The sequence below is a fragment of the Pseudochaenichthys georgianus genome, chromosome 19 (assembly GCF_902827115.2).
Source record: "Pseudochaenichthys georgianus chromosome 19, fPseGeo1.2, whole genome shotgun sequence".
Lineage (NCBI taxonomy): Eukaryota > Metazoa > Chordata > Actinopteri > Perciformes > Channichthyidae > Pseudochaenichthys > Pseudochaenichthys georgianus.
In genome coordinates this window covers 10,910,410-10,922,656 of record NC_047521.1, presented here as the reverse complement: position 1 = coordinate 10,922,656, position 12,247 = coordinate 10,910,410, and the positions used below count along the sequence as shown (strand labels likewise).

The 12,247-nt window shown below is 36.4% G+C and overlaps 2 protein-coding genes across 2 annotated transcripts; one reads left to right on the top strand and one right to left on the bottom strand.

Moving 5' to 3' along the window:
- Positions 1–5,402: 5,402 nt before the first annotated feature.
- LOC117465104 (interferon a3-like) lies at positions 5,403–6,398 on the top strand. The gene is made up of 5 exons (XM_034107993.1): positions 5,403–5,534; positions 5,647–5,736; positions 5,867–6,016; positions 6,136–6,219; positions 6,303–6,398. Exons 1-5 carry the CDS (start codon positions 5,403–5,405, stop codon positions 6,396–6,398), a joined length of 552 nt encoding a protein of 183 aa, XP_033963884.1.
- Positions 6,399–9,366: 2,968 nt separating this feature from the next.
- On the bottom strand, positions 9,367–10,483 carry LOC117465108 (interferon a3-like). Its single transcript, XM_034108000.2, has 5 exons — positions 10,352–10,483; positions 10,175–10,255; positions 9,887–10,036; positions 9,682–9,759; positions 9,367–9,462 (listed from the first exon to the last, which is right to left on the bottom strand). The coding sequence occupies exons 1-5, from the start codon at positions 10,481–10,483 to the stop codon at positions 9,367–9,369; spliced, it is 537 nt and encodes a 178-aa protein (XP_033963891.1).
- Between the last annotated feature and the right edge of the window lie 1,764 nt (positions 10,484–12,247).

The window sequence follows — 12,247 nt, the reverse complement described above, 5'->3', positions numbered from 1 at the left end:
TTGATGACTGCATCGATGAAATTGGTCCTGCACAATTTGTCAGTAAACTGGACATGTTAAAGGGATACTGGCAAGTTCCTTTAACACAGCGTGCTTCTGACATCTCGGCCTTTGTGACACCTGACAGTTTCCTTCAGTATACTGTGATGCCTTTCGGTATGTGTAACGCACCTGCCACCTTTCAGAGGCTTGTAAATCTTGTATTAGGACATGTTCCAGACTGTAAGGCATATCTGGACGACATTGTTGTCTATTCTAAGGACTGGTCTAGCCACATGTCTACCTTAAGAGAAGTTTTTAAGTGCTTGTCGGCCGCATCCCTAACGCTTAACCTTGCCAAATGTGAGTTTGGAAAAGGTACCGTTCTCTACCTTGGTCAGCAGGTTGGTCGGGGGAAGGTGTTCCCTGCTGATGCAAAGATCAGGGCAATTGCCTCCCTCCCAGTGCCATCCACCAGGAGGGAACTTCGCCGCTTCCTAGGAATGGCAGGGTACTATCGCCGTTTCTGCAGAAACTTCTCATCGGTGGCGGCCCCACTCACTACGTTGACCAGTCCCTCAAAGTCTTTCGTTTGGTCCGGTGAGTGTCAGCAGTCATTTGAGAGCCTAAAAGGTATTCTGTGTTGTACTCCTGTTCTTTCTGCACCAGACTTTTCGAAGCCATTCAAGCTCGAGGTCGATGCCAGTGGAGTTGGGACAGGGGCTGTTCTTCTACAAGAAGATGCACAGGCTATCGATCACCCCGTGAGCTACTTCTCCCGAAAGTTCAACAAACATCAGTTGAAGTACTCTACTATTGAGAAAGAAGCTTTAGCTCTATTGTTTGCCTTGCAGCACTTTGAGGTGTATCTTGGCTCCAGTGTAAAACCTATTAAGGTATACACTGATCACAATCCGCTGGTTTTTCTTTCAAGGATGTACAACCACAATCAACGCCTTATGCGTTGGTCGTTGATTGTCCAGAACTACAACCTTGACATAAGCCATAAAAAGGGGTCCGATAATGTTCTTGCCGATGCACTATCTCGTGCTATGTAAATGGAAGGTTCATTGTAAGGGCCAAACATACTGTTTGGATTTATATGTGTGGGGGTGTTACGTGCCAGGCAGGCTGTACATGTGTGGTTTTCCTTCCCTCCTGTGTTTCTCTCTTCTCCCTGTCTTCTGCACAGCTAATCAGCAGCTGATCAGTATCTGCCTGTGCACCTGAGTCTGATGGCTGATTGGATCCTCTCACCCTCAGCTGGCCTATCAGCAACCAGGGCCGACCATAAAGGAGGCACCCAGGAAGTCTTCTCGCTCTCACTCTGGGCCTGTTGCTGAGGAAGGAACACGGCTGTGTTTAGCAACTAAAGCTATTTGAATAATCTGAACTTTGCTAATGTGTGTGTGTTGAGAGGTGGAGGAGTTAGGTAAGTCTGGGGTACCCTGTACATTTCTCACCACCGAGCTAACTATTGTTTAGACACACTAGGTAAGCGGATTGTTGCCACCCCTGTGTATTGTTTTGTCAAATTCTTTGTAGTTAGTTAGTGAGGGTTTTTGTTTGAGTTTGGTTTCAAAGGATAGTTGTAGAGGTAGGCCTGGTTTTGTTATGCTTGTTTCTTTTGTTTGGCACAATCCTTTGACTCCTCCTCCTCCTCACAAACAGAGTTTCTGTTTAATTGTATTATCTGATAGGTTACAAGGAATAAACCTTTTGTCAACCTTTACTCTGACTCTCTCATACTTATTGGTTGTACGTTATTGTCTCCAGGTCCCCTAGACCTTAGTGGGGACGTAACACCCACATACAGAGCATTGCAGTAATCCAGTCTCGAGGTAACAAAGGCGTTAATAACCCTTTCTAGATCTTTAAAAGATAAAAACGACTTGGTCTTAGCCAATAGTCGTATTTTAAAAAAGCAGATCTTGACTACGGTGCTGACCTGCTTATCAAATTTAAAAGCACTATTGAAGATCACTCCAAGGTTCATGACAGAGGGGAGGATGTTTTCATTGAGGGAGCCCAGAATATCAACCGGAGAGGCTGGAGGACGGGGTCCAAAAGAGATGACCTCGGTCTTGCTCTCGTTGAGGGTGAGGAAGTTTTGGCTCAGCCAGGATTTAATCTCTGTTAAGCAGTCCATCAACTGCTGTAGTGAGTTGGCATTTTGATTGAGAGGCAGATAGATCTGTACATCGTCAGCATAACAATGGAAGGGGATCCATCCACAGTGGTGTTGGTGGTGTTGGTGGAGTTGTTAGCCTGCATCACACACAAACACACACATCATGAATTAAACAAACCATACAATACACTCATGATCATCAATCAATCATTGATTAATTTAAAGAACATTCAAAAGAGATGCACTTACCATGGTATCTATTAGATGCAAAGAGTTTTGACTGAACTGCTGGAATTTATGCTGCATCCATCTGCAGCTCAGAGAGGAGCCTGAAGTCCACAGACTGAGAGACAGGCACACGAAGAAGATCCCGTTGAGCATTTTTTAAAAGGTACACGTTTGCTGGAGGATATAGTGATTTATCTTGGTAGCTAGTGGAAGTGTTTGAGCTGAGCTGCAGCACCTCATTTATACTGTAGGGCACACCTGTTTCATTTTCCTACCTGTGGGTCAGTGGGTGTCATAATGACACACATTTCGTAATTGAATAGGCTAGTGGTGGTTAGATGGATTGTGAGGTGTGCTCAAGATCGGAAGGTTGTGAGTTCTAAATCCCGCCAGGGAGAATGTCCCTGTAATCGGTAAATGTATGTCGCTTTGGATAAAAGCGTCAGCTAAATGAAAATGTCATGAATTAGCGTCGTAGAAACTCCCATGATAACAACATAAACAAAAATGTCACCAACAATATAAGATTACTGTGAGATGAAAAATCAGGAAATAAATACTGTTGTATTGCAGTGAGCCTGTAACATGCTTATTAAAGAATACCTCATCACACTTAACACACGTGTTATAATTGTTTACCACTCGATACTTGGAATTAAATAAGAATATTATTGCACTTTTATTTCCAAATATGTAGAAAATGATAGACATCCAAAATGAATTGGAATACAATTATTGAGAATGATTTTAAGATTTTTTAACATGTATTTGTCTGTCCAATTGTGTTTATATTCAACCTGTAATTAAATCCGATTTAGAATTAGGGCACATTTTTCGATCCCTTCACGATGGTAAATAAGAAAATAAATCCCTCTTTAATAATTTGAATTGCATCATTAGTTCTGTGTTTATTCATCATAAAACGAAAACTCTGGAATTGTTTGAATTCCATCACTTGTCCTGTGTTTGGTCAGCACATTCATTAACCATTAACCAAACGCCTGCAGAGCTTATTGCACTGTGTCTGCAGCTTAACCATAAACAGGGAACTTCGTGTTTATGGTCACAAGAGAAAATGAAACTGTGGCCGCTGTGACGCTCGTCCGTATACGAATGGCTCAGTGACATTTCACGTTGTTTTAACAAGAATATGGCGGCTTTTAACGTGAGAACTAGAGATGGGTTTCTCCCTCACAGTTTAATTATTGTGCAGAAAAAAATCTTTTATATAAATCCACATGTAGCCTAATTACATTGTGTTTTGGGTCATGCAATTAATTAAATGGCTGAACTCGTGTCACTGCACGTTTTATTTTTAATTGGAATTGTACTGTTATTTGTAGCATCTTTTCTTTTCTTTTTTGCATTGCATTTGTCATTTTCTCTCCAATAACCAATGTGGACAAGACACGATAATCATATTAGGGTTTATTACAGTAATGTGTTTAATAATTGACCCTCCTTTCTAATGATGCTACATGACTCTGAAATAGAATAGATTACTTTGTTCGTTATAATTTGAAGCTCATCTGTTCATTGTACGAATTTCACTGTTAACTGAAAATGTCCAGATTGTTTTGCTTTATAATTGACGTTCAAATACTAATTTGTTTTCATAATGCTCAAATTAAAATCGATTGTATTATACTAAGTATACACAAAATGGAAAAGCAAAGTGATGTTACTGCTAATACTACCGCAGCTCATGAGCCTAATATATAAATGTTTGTTTTCTCTTTATTCGGTTTTAATATCCAACTTTTTATGTCAATTCTATCTTTTACCTCACTGAAGAGAATATAAACTTGTTCGTGCATGTTATTTAAGTGTAGCCTATTACTGCATCCATTTAGTTTGTATAATAGGAATAAAAACGATAAACAGACAAACATTTGCTGGATTGTTAATGTAATGAATTTGGAAAATACATTGGAAAATAAAAATAAGGTTCATCAATGTAAACAAAATATATATAAATACACAAATACTTATTTTTAATGCAATATATAAATTAATATATTGCATCATATGTAAGCAAACAACATCAACACATTGTTATTTTCACATTGGAGAACATATAACGCAGGCCGCAGTCTCTTAGTTTCACTTTGGGAAAGCACTTTCTTTCTTTTTATGGCATGTTTGGTATGTGGACGCGCTGCAGTCCTATCTACAGTTGTAAACATAGATGATAAAATACTGTTCGTGGAAATTACCTACAACAAATGGAGAATTATCGTGTATACTACACTTATGGAACTTGTATTTTTACCACATTTCCACCACCAAGAAAAACTGCATATCAAAATAAATAAATACGTAAAATGTTAAATCTCCAGAATACCTGCGCAAATCAATTAAATAAACGTCAACATTTCAAAATAACGCTCATTAAAACGTAATCAGCGACTCAAATGTAATTCAAGTAAGAAATATGTTGTCTACCCGGACCGGACCCGGACCCATTTCTACTTTTGGGAAAATTAAGGGGAACAAGAAACCCCCCCTAGCGTCAAATCTGAAATGTGACATATACTGTAGTAGGCTATAGCCTATGTCACGTTGGGCTTTAATGGTAAAATAACTCTTATTTTTTACTTAATTAATGAGGATGATTTTTTGGTTTAAATTGGTTTGAACATTCCTTGAATTGAAGAATAAGAAGATACTAACTCAATATAATTGAATCAGCTAAATTAACTGAGCAGATCATAATAATATTTCTAATTGTGCACATGTCACTCCGCATTTACTGTGAACGTTTAGGGTTAAAGTCCCGATGTGACACCAGTGTTCACATTAAGAGCGGCATTTCAGATGTAAATACAAATGTTTACTCGTTACTACTTAATTGATACGAGGACTTATTAGAATCCGAAATGCGTGCGTGTCATATCTTTTTAAAAGCCTATTGAGGTTGAATTTCTCAGGACCGCGTAAAAGGAAAATGAAATAGGTGCGTACAGTATATAAATCAGGTGCTGCAGCTCTGGTTCATCACTTCCACTATAGCAAGAGAAATCACTAATCTCCATACAAAGCAAAGATACCTTTTTTTTTTAAAATGCTCAACGGGATCTTCTTCGTGTGCCTGTCTCTCAGTCTGTGGACTTCAGGCTCCTCTCTGAGCTGCAGATGGATGCAGCATAAATTCCAGCAGTTCAGTCAAAACTCTTTGCATCTAATAGATACCATGGTAAGTGCATCTCTTTTGAATGTTCTTTAAATTAAGCAATGATTGATTGATGATCATGAGTGTATTGTATTGTTTGTTTAATTCATGATGTGTGTGTTTGTGTGTGATGCAGGCTAACAACTCCACCAACACCACCAACACCACTGTGGATGCTGGAGTGGGCTTCCCTAACCATCTGTACAACCAGGCGTCCAAAGCATCAGTAAGTCAGCCTCAACTTTTTGAAAAAATATTAAAATAAAAACACATGTCCTGATATACCTTTATGAAAAAATGATGTTCAGTGAAAAATGTTGTTTTTTATTTTTAACCTGTGATTGATCTTCTTTCAGGCTGAGGACAAACTCAGTTTCACAGTCCAGATTCTGGAGGAGATGGTGGTCCTGTTTGAAGAGGACAACAGCAAAGCATCATGGGAGGAGATAAGAGAGGAGAACTTCCTCCAGGTTGTAACCCAGGTGGCTGACGGCCTTCGCTCCTGTGTAAGTCTCACTGTGGATTGACATGTCTAACTTGTTCCATAAAAGCTCAAGCATCAGGTCTCTTTTACTTACATCCTGTTGATGAAAATGATCAAATAATAACTTTTTCATTCATTTAGATCGGGAGCCACAGCCACAAGAGGAAGCACAAGAAGATACAGATGTATTTCAAGAGACTGTCAAGCCATGTCCTGGAGCCAATGGTAAGTCCGCCTATGTATCAATCAATTAATCGAATCTATACATCCAACATGTTTTAATAATGATGATGTTCTTCTGTGTGCAGGACCACAGTGCTGAAGCCTGGGAGCTGATCAGGAAGGAGATGAAAACCCATCTTGTGAGAGCAGACCTGCTGTGTTCTTCTCTTCTCACCAACTAACATCTGTCAGACATTGGCCATGTGTTAATTTATTTGCTTATTTTCTATTTGTTTATCTATTTATTTAAAATATATATTTATCTGATTATTGAGTTGTTTATGTATTTATAGATAATTCGAGCAGCATAAGAGCAGACAAGCTGGCCTTCTTTGTTCACAGAAAAATATCGATTAATCTATTTATTTATTTATCTATATATTAACAAATCTATTTATTTAACTATTTGGTTATTTTTGTATTTATTTACAAAGCAGACCTGCTGTGTTCTTCTCTTCTCACCAACTAACATCTGTCAGACATTGGCCTTGTGTTTAAAATGTATTTGCTTACATGTTATTTATTTAAATATTTATTTAAATATCTATTTATTTGATTGAGTTTTTTATTGGAGCTGCATGAGAACTTCATCTGCCCTCACCAGTTAAAATCCTTCTGTTATCTATTTATTTATGTATTGCTTATTTATTGAGTGTTGTACTCATGTATTTATTTATTGGTAAAGTAAATATGTTGTTGATCAATTATGTTAACTATTCAAGTTTTGTCTGTTTTTTTTACCTGCAAAAGCCAATCAAAATAAAAGTCCTTTTCAAGCAACTTGACAAAGCTTTTATTGGTTTTCATTACATTCAGATCTTATTATACACAAACACATTTCTGCACCTATTATCAAGCAGATATTAAAGTCAGAGTACTGTATGAAATAACACTTATTGTATTTATAAAAGCGTCTTAAAGCACCAACAAGAAGTCTGAATTGTAGAATGGCTCCTTTACACTTCACTGGACTTCAAACTACTAAATAGCATAAGAGCAGACAAGCTGGCCTTCTTTGTTCACAGAAAAATATCGATTCATCTATTTATTTATGTATCTATATATTAACAAATCTATTTATTTAACGATTTGGTTATTTTTGTATTTATTTGTCAAGTATTTGTTTATGTTGATCAAGATGCTTACAGTATCTGTGTCTTCCCCTTTGAGTTGACGACATCAATAAAAAGAAACTTTCTCTGAGCAAAAGTAAATACATTTCTGTTTTTTTTATGCCTGTCACACCAACAAAAAGTAAAAAAGTATGCAGATTTTGTCTTGGATATTTTAAACTCGTTAATACTGTAAAGATGTACAATGAGAGTAATCAATAATAAACTGGTGAAAGCAAACAGCGTTGTCTTGTTGGTTATTTATTTGAAGCTTCAAAGGTACAGGTCTCACAGAATATAGGATAGTCTGCAGGAGTGTGTGCAATAGTCACAGAATAGCAAAGTTTATATACAAGATAGGGCGGGCAGACAGAGTTTTGTGTAGCATAGCGGAACGCCTCAGAAATCTGCTTTCACACGGATGTCATATCGCTATTAGACACCTGTGTCCTTGAGTTGTCGAAAGTATAACGGTTATCAGCATATGGAAGTTCAAACTTTGTGTGAAGAGGAGTAGTTTCAAGTCTGCCAAATCGGCTCTGTGACCTTGAAGCGCTTCAGAATAATAACCCTCATTAGAGTATGCGAGAAAACAGCACATATCAATAAATGGTACAGTAGTGTTAGACAATGCTTTTAGAAGCATTTGGTTTGACCATATAAGGTAAAATTGCCACTACAATTTTTATTTACAGTAAAATTAAAAACTTGCATAATATTGGAGCCTTGTTTAGATTTCTCAACTAGTACCTGTTACAGAAAGTACAAGATAGGAAGAACTGAGACTTAGAGACTTAAAGAAAATAGTAATTCGAGTGAACAAGTAGGCTATAATTTTAACAGTGAATCTTCATGCTGGCCTTTAAGTTAGTTCACAATGCCTAATTTCTGAACCCATCTAACAAACAAGCAGCATAAACATACATGATAGTCTGTTTTTGTTAATCTGTTAATCTGATCTGGTTTTGTCTGTCCCGTTCAATCTAACCTGTGGGACCTTAATTCAGACAGACGATGACATTTTTCCCAAAATATTTAAGGGAAAAGTTTAAAGATATACCTCATGGAGGGAAATCGAGGCAGGATGCCTCGCAGGACGCCTCGCAGGACGCCTCGCAGGACGGAAATGCAAACGATATTCTAAAAAATAATTTAGAAAGCGACTAGGAAAAATACAGTATATATATAAAGTATATATATATATATATATATAGTATATATTTATATTTCATCTGCATGAAAATGAACGTTTATTGAGGGTTTTCTAATAATATCGCCTATAGGAATATAGCCTCTAGGCCAATATATAAGGTGAATAGAATATGACCAAGTAAGAGCCTTGTGGGACTCCATTATATCTTTGGCTTGTCTAATGTTTCCCTTTATATTTAAGTAACTTGTTAATTACCAAGTGAGACCATATTCTTGGTATCTCGTACATTCAGTTAGTAAGATATACTGTGAGTGGTATTGGTGTAGAAATAATGTTTCTGCATGTTGGTTGATAGTGTAATATACAAATGTCTACATCCCTTTTGTTTATGTGACAGGAATAAAAAGAATCAACTTACAATTTTCTTTTCCCAAAAAATATATGTTTTTATTTATTAAAACGTAACAAATGTAGAAAACATACACAGTTTTGCTCAAAGCAAATGTAGTATACAAAATGAAAAGCATGTTCAAAAAGTCCAAAAAGACAAATACATAATCAATGAATACACAGATATCTATCTACATAAATAAATAAATAAACAAATAAACAAACAAATAAATAAATACATCAATAAATACATCAATACATTTATGATTAAATAAATAAGTTTAGGATTAAAGCTGCATGTAACAAAAATAAATTACCACATTTGTGATAGACAGAGATTACTCATAGAGTAAGAGAACAAGCAGGCTCTCATGCAACTTACATTATTAAAAAAAACCTCAATATTTAAATAAATAAAAAGGTAAAAAATAGATCAATAATGAAAGGTAATCATGTTCGCAAATAAATTAACACATGGTCATTGTGTGACAGGTGTTAGTTGGTGAGAAGAGAACAAGCCAGCAGGTCTGCTCTCACAAGATGGGTTTTCATCTTATTCCTGATCAGCTCCCAGGCCTCAGCACTGTGGTCCTGCACACAGAAGAATATCATCAATATTAAAGTGTTGATAGATAGATATATAGATAGATAGATATATAGATAGATAGATAGATAGATAGATAGATATATAGATAGATAGATAGATAGATAGATAGATAGATAGATAGATAGATAGATAGATAGATAGATAGATAGATAGATAGATAGATAGATAGATAGATAGATAGATAGATAGATAGACAGACTTACCATTTTTTTCAGGACATGGCTTGAGAGTCTTTGGAAATACCTGTGTAGCTTCCTGTTCTCCTTCTTGTGGGTCCCAATCTAAATATATTACAATAAAATGAATATTAAAACACCTGTCATTTACTCACAGTTGTGTACACACTTGCACATGTGTTGTGTCGGGACTTTAATGTAAAAGAGATCTAACTAAATGTTGTGTACTTACACATGAGCGAAGGCCTTGTTCCTGCCTGGTTAGAAACTGGAGGAAGTTCTCCTCTATGTTCTCCTCCCATGATGCGTTGCTGGTATCCTCCTCAAACAGGACAACCATCTCTTTCAGAATCTGAACTAGGAAATGGAGTCTGTCCTCAGCCTGGAAGAAGGTGATCAATCACAGATTACAAAAGGAACAGATGCACTGATTTCAATCAAACTAACTTGATATATTGAGAGAAAATGATCCCATGTGTTTGGATTTTGATATTTATTCCAACAGTTGAGGCTGACTTACTGATGCTTTGGACGTCTTTGTGTACAGACGGTAAGGGAAGCCCACTCCAGCATCCACAGTGGTGTTGGTGGAGTTGTTAGCCTGAATCACACACAAACACACACATCATGAAGTAAACAGTCAATAAAGTAAACTCATCTAATGACTTGAAAGCAAAATCCAAAGAGGTGCACTTACCATGGTATCTATTAGATCCAAAGAGTGTTTACTGAACTGTTGGAATTTATGCTGCATCCATCTGCAGCTCAGAGAGGAGCCTGCAGTCCACAGACTGAGAGACAGGCACACGAAGAACATTCCTTTGAGCATTTTTTAAAAGGTACAAATGTTCTTTGTATGGAGAAAATAGTGATTTCTCTTGTTGGCTATATAGTGGAAGTGAGGAACCAGAGCTGCAGCGCCTCATTTATACTAGGCTCACTTTCATTTTCCTACTGTACATGCGGGATTACCCGCAGTCAACCTCAAACTCACACAATTTTCGGATTCCAATTAGTCCTCTAATTATAAATTATGTGCAACATTATTTAATAGTTGCATTTGATTTTTTTAATTCAAGCTTAAATACTGCTCCACATTTTGAGAGGTTATACCGTCATACAATAAAGAGCATTCGAGTAGCCTAATTAAACTAATCTCATCATTTATTATAAAACAGATTGTCTGTTAGGTGTAATGTTTGGTGTAACGTAATTTCTTTTCAATTAATGTATAACACCATTATTTTTGTCTTGAATAATTCTAAAAAAAAATCTAAAGAAAATCTAATTGGGTCTTTAAGTTGTTTTATGTTCACACTTAAACACAGTTTAGTTTAGTGTTTTGGATATTAGGATGCAAGAACATACTTTTATACATATAGTTTAATTTCAATCTTCAGGCTATTTTTCTGATAGAAATGTGTTTCAAATGTATAAATATGTGTTTTAAACAACAAACAAGTTCTTATTATTGGCATATCAGTGTTTTACGGTTTAATTACATTTGTAATTAATGTTTACTATTGTGGATTTGATTTCGGCGTATCAACGTATCACACGTGTCATACAAAAAAGAAAGTGCTTCCCCCAAAGTGAAAGTTAAAGTGACACCGAGCTGCGTTACGTAACACTCCGACGTTTTCAGACTGCAAAGTGAAATCACGTCATGACGTTTCTTCAGGAGACTTGAAAAGAGGAACGACAGATAAGCCTTTATTAAACTCCAGAGGGGGAATTCAGCTGTTTCCTTCGCATTTCATCATCTTCTTTAGTGTATTATTACATTTCCATTTCCATCTATTGTTTTTGATTGGCTTCATTTGATTAAACGCATACAGTCACTATAATAGGCTACATCTGCATTTGTTCATTGTGTTAATATTCTAGTGCATGCTTTTTCTCCTTAAACAGTATGTGGGATATCGAACACTCCCTTTTTAAAGTAGCTTACATACATAACAAATAGGAAAATAAATACAAATCCAAACTACACAAGAGCAATAAAGTGAAAATCACAGCAAGGTTGATGTTTTACGAATGTTGTATGTTGACACAGAAATACGAGAAGTTCAAGGGTTAACATTCAATGAAAACCAATAAAGTAATAAAGTAATAATAATAGGAGATATCATTATTGGTATAACAATGCCCCTGTTGGCAGTTTTGGATTAATAATTGTTTGCAGTGAATCACTGTGTTTTAAAATTGCAGTTGTTTGAGAAATGGATTGTTATTCATCAAAAACAACCCATTGTTGGGAGATAATTTCATCTCTCTATCTGTTTATTATATTTTCACATTAATTGTACTTGCCTGCTTATAATTTATGACACAAACAGACAAACATGCTAAAGTAATTTAAGTGTGTGGGTAATTTGGTGGAGTTACTATACAGTTTACAAGTTGCGTAGTGTGTGATGGAAACTTCCAGGAGCTGTGTTGTAACAGTCAGGAACTCTGAGGACAGACTGGGAACATGAAGTTCTCTCATGTCAGCAATACAGCCACAACATCAGCACGCCTCAAAAGCTGTGCTCCCTTTACGTGTGACTCGTAAACAATAACTACCACTGCAGAACGACTTTTACCGCTT